Source organism: Gobius niger (assembly GCF_951799975.1).
Source record: "Gobius niger genome assembly, chromosome: 13".
Lineage (NCBI taxonomy): Eukaryota > Metazoa > Chordata > Actinopteri > Gobiiformes > Gobiidae > Gobius > Gobius niger.
The window spans coordinates 6,695,683-6,713,352 of record NC_136864.1 but is presented as its reverse complement, the minus strand read 5'-3'; the positions used below and the strand labels follow the sequence as shown (position 1 = coordinate 6,713,352).

The 17,670-nt window shown below is 42.3% G+C and overlaps 1 protein-coding gene across 1 annotated transcript in view; it reads right to left on the bottom strand.

The window, feature by feature from the left end:
* Nucleotides 1-12,124, bottom strand: part of ak5 (adenylate kinase 5) — a 156,440-nt gene extending 144,316 nt beyond the window's left edge. Inside the window, exons 1-2 of the mRNA XM_079569766.1 lie at nt 11,834-12,124; nt 2,675-2,861 (exon numbers count right to left, since the gene is read on the bottom strand). Of these exons, the coding sequence (XP_079425892.1) occupies nt 2,675-2,861; nt 11,834-11,893 (247 nt within the window). The 5' untranslated portion in view covers nt 11,894-12,124. The remainder of the gene's footprint in view (nt 1-2,674; nt 2,862-11,833) is intronic.
* Between the last annotated feature and the right edge of the window lie 5,546 nt (nt 12,125-17,670).

Genomic DNA, 17,670 nt, shown 5'->3' with positions numbered 1-17,670 from the left:
TTGTGAACGAAGCGGACCATTGATCAATGTTCAAAGTTTGCTTTCCTTGTTACGGTCCCAATGTTTGTTTGTGGGAAAGAGTTCAGTTCAGTTTATGATCAAGAGACATAGAAGGTTTGATTCATCCTACAGCATTGCAGGTAGGAGGGTAGTGGTCAGGAAGCTCGCCATCCAATGGTTGAAGAACGAAGGCTTCGAGAGGAAGAAACCAAGATTCCAAGGGGGGAATTAAAACCTGACCGGTGAGTAGAGGTGTCAATAAGGGATCCAGGTAAGTCACGACATATTGAGGTGAAACAATCGATGAGAAGAACACACTCAGCCCATACTGTAAAGATATCCGCTCAGTTAATTTCAGAAGGATTGCGGGACGTGGCCAGCTTGGCCACGCCACAGCAGTAGCAGCTTTGAGCAGCAGTGGGAGCGGAGCAGGAGGAAGTGACAAGGGAGGGGGAGAGGAATATGAAGGAACCTGGGCCCGCAACAATAAAGGACACAGGAAGTTGGGGCTCTACTTTACGTGGGTTACACACTTCCTGGTTCATGCTGGAGGAAAATACGCAAATTTAGACCAGGGGTGCCCAAATGTTTTGTCTCCGGGGGCCAAAATGAAAAAGTGCCTGTGAGTCGCGGGCCAAACACGGCGATGTCAAGCACGAAAAACACATATAACTGCAAATTATGAAGTTACTTTTTATTTTTTCGATAGCCTACATTTGCATTTGATTCTATCTATGCAAATAACATGCTATATTAAAACAAATGGCAACTATGGCCTGTATCTACAGCACCTACAGTAACTTTACCTCATTCGCTCACTCAAAGAAAATGCCACAATAGATTATTTTGATATGTCAGTTCAGCATCAATTCTTTTATAAGTCAATTTTTAACATATACTGTTGTTGAAGTCAACAACCTTTGCAATAAAAGTTGTAAAACTGAAAGTTTATGCTACAAAACTCTGTGATTGAGAAATACCAAGACACCACAACAGTGTTTCCATAACTTTGCGAAAGGAGCGAAACAGCACCCCCAATTTGACGCTCGTGGTCAAAAAAGTGTACTGCATCCATATTTACCATTGAGAATGAATGGAAGAGAGTTAGTATTAACCACACGCAGCGCAAAATTAGGTCACTCTCTGGCGGGCCAACAGAATTGTGTCGGCGGGCCAATTTTGGCCCATCTTGGGCACCCCTGATTTAGACACACAACAGCACACAAATGTCGCGTTTACAGAGTAGATTAGTGATCTGACGTTCATGACCGACCGGCTCTTTTGAACGGCTTTTCAAGGTGAACGGTTTCAACCTGATCTCAATTGTGAAAAGAGACAGATCATTTTTTCCAGTTCGTTTTACCCAGATCTCCCCCGAACGAACACAAAAATCAGCCCGACAATGGAGCAGGTGACATAAGTGAAAGCTTTTTGCGCTAAAAAAAACTCCACACAGAAAAGCCTCATCTGGCCTAGAGCTGAACCTGGGACCTTTTCAGTGACGCGAGAGCACTAACCTCTCTACCACCCTGTTTAATTTTACCACGCTGAGCAGTCCTACCTATACGTTTGGCCAAGAGGCTTTACAGTTCATCCCTGCAAATCACATGTAACTTTAGATAAACAAAGGCGCAACTTGAGTGTCTGTGTCAAAGCTTAATGAATCTCATTATGCTTCAATTAAAAACAGATTAGTTCTCGGAAAGCTGCATCACGCTTCAGCACGACCTAAACACTGAGTCAACAAACACTGAATAAAAAGGCAATGCTTAACTACCTTTGTGAGCCTTGAATATAGCTTCAGACTATTTAAATGCTAATGATGCTAATAATATTTTTATGTAGATGTGAAAGCTGGCTCCATGTCTCCTAATGACACAGCCAAGAGGGAGCATATAAAGCACTGGGCCTAAAATCCAACCCTGGGGGACACCACACAGCAGGTTTCCACACTTACCATGAATATCTTATCTTATCTGAATGTCCTGTCTGTGAGGTAGGATGTAAACCATTTCTGGACAGCACCAAATAGGCCAGTGTTTTAAACGGGTTAGATGAACAGTCTACTGCAAAGTTAAGGTTAAGTATTCAGTATTTAGCCCACACAGATACTGCTATTTGTTATTTTAGATCATTTTAGGCTGTAAAAGATGACAGATTCTTTCAAATAGAGTCAAGTTTTATTATTAGGGAGCCCTGTGGGATATTCTGTTTGATAAGGGGGCCACTGCTTGCTGGTTTACTGTATTAAAGGCTGTGTTTTAACTATGAGTCATAATTTAATTTAACATCCTTTGAAATCTTTAAAAGAGCCATCTCGGTGCTGTTCTTGCACTGAAAGCTATGGAGGAAGCAACCTTCACTCTTAGTCCATTGCTAACATACAGTCCATGACCCCCTGACACATTTAAAACAATGTGTTTCCTCCTTTTTTGTTCGTAAACACACATCAGGTATGGGCGGCCTTTATGCATTTCCACTTGTTCCAGTGACTACATTTGATTGAATAAAACAATAATTAGGCGATACACTGTGGAGCCCTGGCCTGTTCTGGGGGCAGAGGTTTCTAGTATGTCATACATCTATGCCTCAAGTGATAGAATGACTGATGATCCACACTTGACTCCCGTCCCATTCACAGATCAATATTTGACCAGGTGAAAAAGCACCTCACCGTTTCTGAAGAGCGTTCGTCGGGACTGTCCTCCGTTGAGAGGGGGGAGGGACTTCTTCTCCTGTCCCACGAACGTGTCCCATCGCACCTTCTCCGTCCCCCCGAGCTCGCGCACTTTCTTCAGGCACGACTCCAGGTACTCGATGGGGTCGTCCGGCCGGTAGAACATCAGCCCTGTCAGCAAACTCTGAGAAAAGACAAGAGCGAGAAGAGGCGGGTCAATCACAGGCAACGGAGAAGACACTATAGCTTCTCTGGGTCCAACAGCTGAGTTTGGTTCCTTTGGGAATCATATTTCATCTGAAGCCTGGGACATGAGAGAAGTTTTTCTGATTTCTAAACCTGACGCTAAATGCACATACGGGAATTTTTCCACAACTGATCTCTCTCTTACAGACTAAACAATAGGTTGTGTTAATGTGACACCACAACATTATAAAATCGGGCTGTGGGCATCTGAAAATACCATAGTGGTAACTGCTAATTGGGTCTTACTATTTGGCTAATCTCTCCGTCGTTACTGAGAGAATCCACATGAAACAAAAACACACTCAAAGTTCATTGTCTTGTTTATCAGTGCAAAGGTCAAATTATGTTCTCTTGGAAGCTCCGCAAAAGGGGCTAGATGCAAGTTGGTCATTTTATACTCACTACTGCCACCTCAGGTCTTACGCGTAACTGCAGCTTCTATATTAAGCTTGTGCATGATGGAACTTCGGACCCGAATTGACATATTTTTGACTGACAGTGCAGGATTTTAAAGCAGTTGTGGTGAACAGGTCTGAGCTCATTCTACACATTAGGACATTGCTGGAACATGTACGGGGAGGAAATTACTTCATTTTAAAAGTGAGACAGCAAGGCCTTTCTTCCATTAATACAATATGACGAGTTTGTGCTTCCAATCACGACCAAACATTGATGAGGTACAACATTTGTCAATTTTCCTTTTGGAGATTTTTAATAACAACAATACAACTCCCATAGAGTTGTATTGGCCCCTGCCCTCCACCTGAGATTATGGCATCATCATATTAAATAACTGTCCTCGATATTATTGCAATATTACACTTTGACTAACATTTCAGTGCAGTAGGCTCTGTTGAACCTAAAGGAACAGGCCACCATCTTTACTTACTGAGATATGTTCTTACCTGAGCTTAGACTAGTTGATGCGTACCTGTCTGGTCTTTGTGCGCGCCCTCAATCACGCAAAAAGACCAAAGATGTTGTTAGCATTTGGCCTCTCCCAATGTATTACTATAGCTCCAAACAGGGGTGAAGTTGGAAGCGACCAAGCTCTTCCACGGGCACAAAGACCAGACAGGTACGTATCAACTCGTCTAAGCTCAGGTAAGAACATATCACAGTATGGAAGAACTGTGTGCCCTCAGTCATGCAAAAAGACCAAAGATGTTGTCAGCGTTTGGCCTCTCCCAGCATATTCCTATAGCTCCAAACAGGGTGAAGCTAGAAGCGACCAAGCTCAGACAGGTACGTATAAAATCGTCTAAGCTCAGGTAAGAACATATCTCAGTATGGAAAAACGGTGGCCTGTTCCTTTAAACAAAAATCTTAATTATTTTTTGCAGCAAAATGTGTCACCTAACATCACGATAACAATCATTTGCAACATATTGTGCAGCCCTTTTCTTGCCAATGCAGATAGATTACACTGGAGTATTGAAACTTGTCGAACACATCCAACAAAACTAAATTCCGCCTTCCGTTAATACCATAGACTGTAAAAATAATGGACTTCTCACTCCTCCCCGTTTACCACAATGACCAGGCTCGAGGGTAAATCATGGCAGGTTTACAGACTCCCCCTCCCCAGCTCTGACGAGGCATGTTCCTAAAAAGGGCATCAGGGCGGGATCTTCACTGTAGACTCGGCCCTTGTGTGACGTATAGTTCACGCTGCTCCAATGCTAACAGTCCGGCCCTCATTAGTACGAGATTTCGAATTTGTATCTTACGAACACCAGCCTGGTCTCTTTAAGTGTAACTAACCCAGCGTCATCACAGGAGGAAAATCTAGCTCTAGATAGTTCCAAAAAAATTGGGACCAGGCTTTAAAGTTGTTTTTAATGTGTATAAGGTCCAATGCTTTCCAATGGGGGACTAGCGGCCATATGGAGGCACTACAGCAATGGCGGCCCCTAGTGTGGTCGTCAAAAAGCAGAGCAGCCATTGGTTAATACAATGCTTTGTTACATATAGACAAATCAATCCTTTATCCAGGGCCGGGACAAGGAGGCAGTCGCCTGAGAAGATATGCCCAAAGATGTGGAAGTTAATTTACACCTTTTCTACTCTAATTTGCCGACTAAACCTGATGAATGCTCTCCCTGCTCAGCCGCTGTCATCAGAAAACGTAACGAGGAGTAAGCTTTGAGTCATTTTTCTTAGATATGGATCATGTTTTCCAGAACAGCTTCATAAAAATGCACATCCAAATGGGACTAAACACATTTCTATATGTCAATGTCAGAAGTTAGAGCAGAAAAGCTAAGCCAGGAGACGACAGACGGCAAACTCATTCACATTCGTCTCAAAAACAGGCCCATCTCAGTCGTGGATCGAGCCGTCGAGACGCCCTCTGGAAAATCACTACAATCTGTTCACAACCTTTGGCAACATAAAACCGCCTCAAAATGAAAATCTGCAGGTTTTCCAACAAAGGAGGTGGCACTTTCATGTCTCCAGTGTCACAGGGAAGCGCGTGTCTGTGGCAGGTGTCAAGAAGGAAAGTCCCACAGGAACGAGAGCAGAGACGAAGCGGAGAAATCAACATGTTTACAGACGAGAGCGCCGGTCTCCAGAGCCATGTTTCCGATATGCTCGTACAACACCGACGCGGGTTCACTTGGCGCTTGACATCACAGGGCGCATGGATTAATATTTTGACTCACGAGCAGATCATTCCACGGAAACATTTGGCTTTTTTAATTGTCTGAACGCAGATGATTTGACCTGATTTATGTTTGTATCTTTGTAATTACGGGGACATGAAACAAAAACGTCGTCTCTGTCGCACAAGTGAACCGGGTGGAGTTATTTTTTCTTCCAAAAGTACAATGAAATCACACAAATTGGGCAAAACATGTGCAGATTTTCCTCTTTCAAACTGTGTTGATTAACAAGTGATCTGGGAATAATATAATCACGCGGCAACAAATCTGTGACACCGCACAGTAACAGAACAATTTACAAAGTGATCGCACATGTGGAAAATGATATTTCTCAATTATTTTTACGGCTTACATTTACAGGGTTTATACAGGCAGAAACAGGTCATATTTAATGCTCTTTAATGCCATTTTGAATGCCCAAACAAAAATCACCACATATTTAATTTCTTAGAATCAAACCGAGGAAAGAGAATTGGCCAAAACTTTCAGGCAAAACTGCAGTTATTCATGTTTTAAATCAACATTTTAGTATTTTCAATTAACTTATACAGTAAAAATTGTTGAGCGAGGTCAGAATTTTCCAGGAATTTTTTTGAATGCAATTTAGTACATTTTAATGACATTTAAAAGGTGCACTATTCAACTTTTTATGTAAAAAAAAAAAAAGGGTGGTTAGCTTGGAGCTGGCTCCTATAGATACAGAGGGCAAGTCTGGAATCGTTTGAAAACAGTTAAAGGGACTATACGGAGTTTAAAAATGTTAAAATAATGTATTTTCCTCCCCTACATGTTTCAACAATGTCCTAATGTGTAGAATGAGCCCAGACATATTTACCACAACTGCCTCTAAAATCCTGCACTGTCACTCAAAAATGTGTTAATTTGGGTCCGAAGTGCCGTCATGCACAAGCTCAATATAGAAGGTGCAGTTACACTATGACCTGAGGTGGCAGTAGTGAGTATAAAATGGCTAACTTACATCTAGCCCCTTTAAGGGGGAAAACAATTTGGAGAAAAATCTAAACTTTCTCTAATTATTGAAAAACTACTTTAACAAAGGCTGAATTCTGAATATAGTTTTATACTAAATAAAGATACAAAGACATGGGGAGGAGCAAAGTGGTTCAACAGCCCATAAATACATACATAATGGAGAATGAACATGATGTTAGCATCGTGCTAATGCTCACAGCTAGCTAGCGCTAGCAACGATTGCCGTTTACTGAACAATCTGCTGTGAGATATCCATATGGGCCTAATTTACACTTGACTATATTTATGTGTGATAAATAAGTTCATATTCCACCAGAAAATGGCACACAAAAAAATGCGTTTTCCTAAAGATTCTATTTTCTCCCTCCCCTTTTATGACACGATACAGTCTGTATCTATGATGATTCAGGATCAATTTTATTTCAGGTTTACGGAATGGAATGATAGGTAACCATGGATATGGTTCAAACAGCAGTGAAAAAACCCAAAACAATTGTTCCTGGAGCGTCCTACAATCAGGATGGTAAATATAGGCTGTATGCTAACCACCCAATCATCTGCTGGGTCACTGAAAGGTCAAATAAGTATTAAAGGGACTAGATGGAAGTCAACAGTTTCATACTCGCTACTGCCACCTCAGGTCTTACGCGTAACTGCAGCTTCTATATTAAGCCCCTGCATGATGGCAATTCGGACCCGAATTAACACCTTTTTGAGTGACAGTGCAGGATTTTAGAGGCAGTTGTGGTGAACAGGTCTGAGCTCATTCTACACATTTGGACATTTAAACTCCATCTAGTCCCTTTAATATCAACTTTTTTCCCTCATTCCCTAATTTGTCCAAAACACAAAACGGTTCTGACTGAAATTTTACACAATCTTTTGGTCAAAAATCGCCTGAAGCGCAAAAACTCTTCCCAACTTAAATACCAAAGCATGAAGAAAATCAAGTTGCAAAGGACCTTGAGCACCTCTTGAAAAGTTCCCTGTACACCGCCGTTTGGGACACAGTGGTCACTCTCTCTCCCAATGACCTGACCTTAAATGTTTTCTTCCCCTAGAAATTCCACTGCGATTTGCGGTCACATCTTGCAAACTTACTGAGCCATATCGGGCACCGGTCTATGCTGTCTCATCGCCACAACAGAAAACCAAGTGTTATTTTGGGTACACTGTGTTCTTTCTGTCCCCATAGTTCCAGACTGACAGAGCTGTTTATTCTGGCGACTTTTACTTTGGTTTCCTTTCGGCTGAACCCGTCCCGTAACTCCCACTGTCAAATGGGAAACAGAGTATGAAGGGCTTATCTTTTGTCCCTCTCTCTGTATCAAAACCAGCGCTCAAAGATCTTTATAATGTTACAGGGCGTCCGGCCAAGAGGTTATAGACCCATAGTTTAACACTGAGGGGAGAACCTTTACTGCCTAGAAAGTGGTTTATGACAAATATGTGTGTAATTACTAAAGCATATTTGCATGAAACACAAACTGGCATGAGCTTCAATGTCTTCTCTGTCTGTGAACCAAGATGACATTTAAAAAAGCGATGGCATAGCTAATTCATTCACAAGGGCTCGCTTACTGAAGATGGATTTGGCAGGTTCCTGGACCCCAAAACCCCCAAAAACATACATTGGGAAAGTATATTGTCACCCCTTCACTTTTCCAACATTTTGTTATTTTGTTAAAGCCTCATTCCAAAATCGATTCAATTCTTCAATTCATCAATTTACACACAATACCCCATAATGAAAAAGTGATAAAAGTTTGTTTTGCAAACAGGGTCGGCCCTAGGCATAGGCGACCCAGGCGGCCGCAGAGGGCGCCATCTGCTGAAGGGGGCGCCGAATTACGCTTTAATGTTTGAACCCCATACTCCCACCATTTACAACAGCGCCGATTTTTGGACATAACTTTGGAACAGAAAGTGATAAGAGACTTGTGGTCTTTTGAGTTGAAAACTAAAGATTTCAATCTTTCAAACGAGCCCCCTCCGGTTCTTCTACGCCTCCGGGGAGCCGCGTAACATCGTGATGAATATTCGTATTATGATTATGATTGTTGTTGTTCTATTACGCTTATCTATTCATTAATAAAATAAATTAGAGACGCGCACAACAACTCTATTGGAGGAGAATAGAGCTGTTGTGCGGGTTTCTGGATTAATTTTTTTAATGAATAGATAAGCGTAATAGAACAACAACAATCATGATAAAATTAAATAAAGCTAGTCTTTTCCATATCCAATAAGTGTCCAAAAGGATTGGAGAAAAAACAAAAAAACAACTACTATAGCATGCTATTTGGGTCAAGAAACATGCAGAAATATGAATATCTGTCCTGTTTTTTTAGAAGGGTGGAAGGGGGGCCGCCAAAGTTCAATCTTATCTAGGGCACCAAATGCGCTAGGGTCGGCCCCATTTGCAAATGTATTCGAAATACAACTCTGAAATATTGCATGTATGTATTGACACCCTACTGACACTCAAATTTGAGCTGAGGTGCATCCCTTTTCCACTGATCGTTCTTGAGATGTTTCCACACACACACCTCGCTATAAGGTGCCACAGAAGCATGTCAGAGCAGAATCCGAGCCCTGAAGTCAAAGTAACTGTCTGTAGACTCAGAGAGGGATTGTATCAAGGCACAGATCTGAGGAAGGTACAGAAAAAGTCCCGAAGAGCACAGTCATCCTTCATCATTCGTAAAAGTTCAGAACCACCAGGACTCTTCCTAGAACTGGCTGTCCATCCAAACTGAGCAATCGGTGGAGAAGGGCCTTTCGTCATGGAGGTGAACCCTGAGGAAATGGGAGAACCCTACAGGCGGACAACCATCTCAGCAACTCTCTTGCAGAGACAGGAAACCCCAACTCTGAGGAAGTGCTAAAAGAGGAAATGCTTTAATAACAAAAACAGGTGAGCCTCAGTAAGGTGAATATGTAAAGTGTATGTAAAATCAAACGGGATGCAACTTTTGGTTTCACAGCAGCTCAAACAAGAGTTAGGTCAATAAATTAACTGTGGAAAGCTTTTAAAACAAACAACCCAGACCAATTGGTGACTTTATAACACTGTGGTTATAAAGTCACTAACAAGTTAACAAGTACAGTCCAGTGCTATCAGGCTGAAGAGGAAAAACAGCGTCATTTTGTCTTGTATTCGCTCTCCAAACATCTAATTTCGGGCTTAAACGCTCGATACGGCAGACCCAGCCGTCTAAATAAAATAAACAATGTCAGCATCTACGCGCTCTTGATAAATGCGAACCAACTCCCAGCCAGGATATTCTTAACTCGGTTTGTTATTTTGACATTTGCTCCCTGATCCTTAATGCCACCAAACAATTCCCTCCCCCCGGGGAACTTTAGCAGCACCTTCTCCAAAACAAGGCTAATGCGCATTTAGCCGACGCACGCTGAATAGACTTTTATATGAAAAGCAATTACAGGGGAAAATGGCACTGTTTTGTGCCACTTGACTGCACGCTCTAATTTGCTGAATAAACAGGCAGAGATTGCATGCATAAACAATATTAGCTATTACACTAAATGAGTGTAATTAAGAGGATATGCTTGTGATAGTGAGAGAAAGATGCCTCCGTTCTCAGTCTTATGTGCATTGTGCGTAGGGTGACCGCCTCAAATCGCAGAGAAAGTGGGACAAGTCCATGAAGCGGTGCGACATGGAGGGAGGCATATGGGAAATTCAATCATGCAGATCAGCACTTTGCTTTTTTGGCTCAAAATATGCACCACATGCACTCGTACCAGTAGAAGTGGGTCACAAAATATAAAAATCCAAAAAGTTGTCTGTGCATTTATCATTTATACACATTTGTTAACATAAGCTTAAACAGGAATGGAGTACAATTTGGATTTCTGGGGCAAAAATAAAAACTGAAACATGCAGTTGAATGTGCTTTGGACTAGATTGTCGTATTTTTTATGAACTGATGGCATAAAAGATCAAGAAATGGTCGATTTAATGCCTATTGAAACAACTGTTATGCTTTTCAGTCAAATTTAAGGCCTAATGACTCAAAAACTGGGGATAATTTGTCATTCCTTATGTAAATCTAACTTTATTGAAAATGTGGGACACTGTCTAAGTAGGTGGGACGGGGGACAATGGTCTAAATGTCTGTGTCGTGCAAACAAAAGAGCGACAGGTGGTCACCCGGCATTATCATTAGTATTTAGCTTATTTTCACTGTTAGTTGTGAATTTTTATGTAAATCCATAATAAAAAAAACATAGTCTTTGAAAAGATTGTGATTTCATGTTGCCTGTCCCTTGGGATAACTGCATGGATTCGATACAGGGGAAAGTCATAGGCTCTACTCTGTTTACACTTGAAACATCATTCATTCTTTAGCAATGCAGTTCATTTTATTCAAATAGAGACATAATTAAGTCCAATAAAGATCTATTTTAAACCCTTTTAGACCCGGTCTCACGGCTTTGATCTCCATCTAAGCCTGTTGGTATTTAAGGGCAAATATTGTGGTTGATCTCGGTGGTAAGTTTGAGAACCGCTGCACTCTCTACTCATCAAAATCGTGTGGCTGAATTGAATGCTGTCGCCTGCACCAGCACTGTCACGTCATGCACTGGTTTCCCCTGATTCAAGTCAAGATATGGGAGAAAAAAAAAAATCTCCTTCCTGCTTCAGAGCTGTCACAGCATCTTTGAGCATCAGCGTTTCATATGCAAGTTGCTTAGAGCAGTGGTTCCCAACCTTTTGTTCTCCCTGATCACCCCTTACACTCCAAAACTGCAGTCTCTCAACATTAAAATAATCCCCCATTTGCATTCATTTCAAACAAACAAACAAAAAAACAACCATACAAACACACATTGGAAAGTCAAGCAGCAGTACTTCTTTGATGATTTATCACCAGACCAAACTCCAGGTTGGGATCCACTATTTAAGCATCAACACAAATATCTGCGTGTCCAGAAAGGCAACCGAAGACTAAAGCTTGCGTGAATTGCTAATAACTTGAGGGGCATGCATTGTGCAATATGGCGATGGAAGAGATAAGAACATGGTGTCAATGTCTTTCAGCCAAATCCACCCATGACAGTTACTCAATAACTCTGCATACAGTCCGCGCGCATCTATTCCACACCTAAGCATCACCTATTTGTATTGGCATTACACGTGGTCACGCCAAATATTGCCTGTCCACGACGCCGATAACGAGAAGCTAAGAATCCTCACTCAAAGTCCACAAAAGGTCCACGTTACCTCAAACAGTTGTGGAATCTCGCGTCGCGCCAGGTACTCCTTGGCGTCGTTCGTGTTCATCTTTATCGGCTCTTGCTGGAACGACAACTTGGTGCGGAGCGTTTCTCTCTTCTGGCACAATTTCCCTTGTAGTTACTTGGTCTTTTGGTGAAGCTTCAAACGCGCGCCCTCGCTCACTGCATGTTTGTTTCGCTCGGGACTTCGCGACTTGATCCTGCACCCGCTGAAATGACCGGCGCGCGCGCTCTTCTCCCGTCGAGGATGATGCGTGTATTGGGAGAGAGAGGGAGGGAGAGAGAGAGTGAGTCCGTGTCGCTTCGCTTGGTTTCCCCTCGTGCGCTCCTCCGTGCGTGGATACGTGTGGAGCGCGCGAGATGCCCAAATAAAAACGCCTGGTCCCTCTCTCTCTTTCTCTCTCTCGCGTCTTCCTCCACGAGCCGTGCGTAACGTTGACCCGCTGCGCCTTTAATAATGCATTGAGAGGGAGAGCCGATCAGCACTCCTCACAGGAGTTTCAAGTATTGCAATTTTCAGTAGCCTCACTCTGACAGGCACAGAGAAACAAAATTAAAGATTCAACACGCTCTCCACAGTTTCCCCAGAAATGAAACAGCCGACAGGAATTACGCGTCAGTTACGCGTATGTGCTCTGGTCTTAGAGAAACAGAAACTGTTTGAGATATGACTCGGTTTGCGATTGCATCTCCTCATACTGTAGGTTGAGAGGCTCATAGCAAGGTCGTTGGTTCGATTCCCGGACATGGGGCTTTTAAGATAAGATGGCCTTTTTTCTGTGCGGAGTTTGCATGTTCCTGTTCCTCCAGCAACTTTATTTATACCGCGCATTTCGTACACGAGGCAACTCAAAGCGCATTACAAAAGAAAATGTGCGAAATTACAATCAGGTTAAAGGTTAAAGGAATAGTTTTTTCCATACTGAGATATGTTCTTACCTGAGCTTAGACGAATTGTTACGTACACGTCTGGTGTTTACACGTGCGCTCAGCCATGCAAAAACACCGAACATGTTGTTCGTGTAGGTGACCATGTGAGGTGTAGAATAAGGCAAAGCAGAGGGTTATTTTGGAGGACAGGTCTGGACCATGTTCCCGTTTGTTGATGTGGAGGCAGAGAGAGAAAACGGGAACCGCAAATTTAAATGATGGCAGTTCATGGGTCACCGCCCATGCGCACCTGTTCAGTGACTAACATTAGCATTTAGCCTCCTCTCCTCTCATGGACCCACACGTGGGTGAAGTTAGAAGCGACCAAGCTCTTCCACGTTTTCCCTATTTAAATACGGTTACGTGAGTAGATCCCAGTATAGTTACACAAAATTAAACCGCGCAGTAAAGTCGAAGTTCTCCGAAGACATGAGAAATACACAGTGCACGACACCACGTGTTGGTATTTTTCCTTGGGGAGGGGAGGGGAGGGGCGCCCTTCTGTAGACTGGAGGGCGGGGCCCGAAGGACTGGGGCTAACTAAACTAACTCCAAAGCCTAAAAATGACATTGAAAAGCCCTTTATCAAATGATTTCAACTTGGAAATGAATGTATATCAACATTTTTATTGAACAATAAGTTGATAATTATCGTGGCAGGGCTACATTCACAAACCCACCTCAAGATTGTGGACGCTGCAAATGAACAGGATCAATCTGTGGGTTAAAGCACTTGCAATAATAGGTTATGTTCACCTTTGAGAATTTTAGATTGAAATCTCAGATGGAGGACAGGTGCCAATACTACTCAACAAGAGAGGCACCGTTTTGAAAGAAATCTCCAAATGTTCAGGGATAAGTCTCCTTTCACACTGGTCAACACTTTTGGACACCTTTAAAGGATCAGGCCACCGTTTTTACATACTGAAATATGTTCTTACCTGAGCTTAGACGAGTTGATACGTACCTGTCTGGTCTTTGTGCCCGTGGAAGAGTGTGGTCGCTTCTAACTTCACCCGGTTTGGAGCTATAAGAATAAGCTGGGAAAGGTCAAATCCTAACAACATCTTTGGTCGTTTTGCGTGACTGAGCGCACATACAAAGACCAGACAGGTACGCATCAACTCATCTAAGCTCAGGCAAGAACATATCAATCAAATCAATCAAAGTTTCTTTATATTGCACCTTACAACAACACAAGGAAGACCAAAGTGCTTCACAGAAAGATAAAACAATATAAAAAAAATCAATCAATCAAATAAGTGCGATCTAAGTCTTAAAAGCTAGTTTGAAAAGATGTGTCTTCATCCTAGACTTAAAGAGGGACAGCTCTGTGAGAACACGCAGACTGAGGGGCAGGCTGTTCCACAGTTTTGGCGCTACAACCCTGAAAGAACGATCGCCCCACTGTTTGTAATGGGACCTGGGCATGTCCAGAACCATTTGATCGGCAGACCGGAGAGCTCTGCTGGGGCGATGTACGGTCAACAACTCAGTCAGATATAACGGAGCGAGACCATGAAGGGCTTTAAAAATATATATCTCAGTATGTAAGAATGGTGGCCTGTACCTTTAAGGTAAAATAATTGGACATTACTTTATATGTGCTGATGGACAGTGTGTGGTAGTAACTGAGTACATGTAGATTAGAATTCTCCTTTTGGGTTACTACATTCAGTTAGAATACAGTTACTTTCTTAAAATCAAAGGAATGCATCTCAGTACTCCATCATTCAATCACATTTTTCACATAATAATTTAACATTAATAATAAAGTAATGGCCTTTTGCAAAGTGCTTTTTAGCATTTCTCATGACTGGTGAATAAGTGTGTAACAGGTGAGTAACACGTGTGGCCAAACATCTTCTTAATCATGCATTAATATTGGACAATGTAATCTGTCCACACTCATATCTGCTGTAAATCCATTCACGCTATTGTTATGTGTCAAATTGTTTTATTTTATTTCAACCTATTTCATGCACACCCTTATAAACGTGAAAGTACTCTACGTTTTCAGAATACATCTCTGATTGGACAAAGTAACAGAATATGTTATTAAATACATTTCAAGGTGAGTATTTAGTATCCTGTAACTAAATGCCCTTTACATTGTTGCACCAAAGCTCAGACTGCTACAGTGGCCTACAGAATGAAAAAAACAATACAGAGTAAAAACAAGCCTCAAATCAACTGGAAACATTTGCGTTTTGACAGTTACCATAGTTACCATTATAATTCTTAACCCCACAACCTCCTCAATGTTACACAAGCTCTACTTTATTATACACCAAATGTTACTTTCCTAATAATTCAGGCCTAGGATGTTCTGAAACTGTAACACCAAATTTCACAACCTTTTCACAGCGTGGAGTTCATGTCGTACAAAAAAGTATTTTAAGTTCAAAGCTTTAAACCGCACTTTGATCCAGTCCACTGCAGGAGCATGTCCTCTCTGTGACACGCTCACATTTCGGACTTCGGCAGCACATATTCTACAGTATGAACTTTAATTCACTACGGGGGAAAAAATAAGCTTGGTTTTGACCTTATGCCCTGCCACTCTTCTTAGTATCCTGGCAAAGTTAGCACGAATAAATGATGTAACACAGTCATACAGGTGCTTGGAAGTTTCGGTGTCTGAAGTTCTCCAGCTCTGTTCAGATACGGCTCATGTGAAAATGAAAAATGGGCGCGTAAACATTCCATTAGGAGGCATCAGAGCGGTCAGATCCCAGAGCAAACAGGTGCGCGTGCTCTGAATGACGTCCAATTATCACAAAGCATTAGCATGTCCACCAGGGCGCCATTTGCATAGTCATTTAGCGATGGATTTAAAAGCCCAAAGACTTTGAAGCCCTAACCTGTCCAATTACCTGTGCAGACTCGGAATAAAACTACTGGCTTTGATTTTTTCTTTTTTTTTTTACCATAAAACCATAAAAAACAAAGCCAATTGCGAGTTCACATTTTATTGATTGGCTGAAGCGAACAGCAGTCCAATTTATATGGAAATTTCCCAGGCTGCGCATATTCATATTTTATTTTAATTTCATTATTGACCGAGTGACCAGTCAATGCAGCTGCTTCTGTTTGTGGAGAGTAATGGATTTTTGACTGTAATTATGAAAATACTGAAATCATCTAAAGCTATAATTGTAAAAATACACAGATGGAGTTGATGCTACTTCACTTCAAGTGGACGTGTGTAAAATTGGCCAAAAAGTCATCTTGTTTGGGGAACTCAGGCTACCATTTTTCCATACTGAGATATGTTCTTGCCTGAGCTTAGACGAGTTGATGTGTATCTGTCTGGTCTTTGTGCGTGCCCTCAGTCACGCAAAAAGACCAAAGATGTTGTTAAGCATTTGGCCTCTCCCTGTATATTCCTATAGCTCCAAACGGGGTGAAGTTGGAAGTGACCAAGCTCTAACACGGGCAAGCACAAAGACCAGACAGGTACGCATCAACTCGTCTGAGCTCAGGTAAGAACATATCTCAGTATGGAAAAACGGTGGCCTGTTCCTTTAAGACACTGCAGGTAAAAATAGGGAAATGAGACTTTTGCAGATTACTGATTTTTTTTATATCGCTGAAAAACAAAGCATTTTTTTGCCCCAACTTGCCTATATTTTTGGCAACACAATCTGAATAATGAGTATTCATGGGGATTCATGGGTTACAAAAGAATTTGGATATCTTGTTATTATCTTGTTATATATATTACAAATTCAAAACTCAGAAGAAGAAGATCTTTATTTATATAGCGCCATTCACAGACATGGTCACAAAGCGCTTTACATGAGACAATTGTACATTCTCTCCATACTCGGTGGTGGTAAGCTATGTTTGTAGCTTCAGTTTCCCCTGGGGGAGACTGTCAGAGGTGCTTTCGCGACTACACACGTCTGCGCCAACAGACCCTCTGACCACCACCATTCATTCACTCGCACACATCATTCATCCTGGCCTATTGTGCATGTTTTTAGTGGTAGGGGAAACCGGAGTGCCCGGAGGAAACCTACGCTGACACGGGGAGAACATGCAAACTCCACACAGAAAGGCCCCGTGCAGGTGGGAATCGAACCCGGACCTTCTAGCTGTGAAGCGAGAGCACTAACCGCTGCGCTACCGTGCCGCAGTAAAGGTATGAGCAGGAGATATTGCCGCACCATTGTGAGAAAAGTGCATTGTGAGAAAATGACCCTTGAAAAAGAAGCTTCCTACAAATACCTACAGCACTCATCCATCGCTTCATCACCAGCAGCTCTTCACCAATCATCCAATCACAGTCCCATCTCAAGCCACACCTTCACGACAGCCAATCACTGCAGCTGCTCATTCCTGCTTCAGCCATTCATCGCCCAGGATCCCCTTCATAAGCCTCCCTGTCCATCACTCGGCCGTTTCTCAGCTGTTCTGTGCCCTACCTCCGCCCCTCCTCCACCTGGCCTCTCCTCAGCTCTGCTGTCAACGGGCCGCCCCGGGTCTCATCCAGTGTCCAGACTCCAGGAGGAAGACTCCATCAATCATCCATCATCGCCGTGTATTTCTTATCGTTAATTCAATCTTCCGTCTGAGCCCAAATCATGTCCAATAAAACTCCCCCAACACCACTCTGTTTCTGTGAGACAATTTCCCCAAATATATCTATAGGGAAACATTGAATCAGTGCAATAACTAAACATGTTATTGTGAAAATTAGGGATTTCCTCACTTCCATTTGAAGGTTTATATGATCAGAGACCAAAGTGGCTCAAAACCGGAACAATGAAAAAAGAATGTTTTGCCTGCAGTTTTGCCTGTAAATGTGAAATGAAGTAAAGAAAAGACAGGATTTGCAGGACTAGGATTTTGCCTGGCCTGGAGCCTGCAGGCTGTAGTGTGATACTG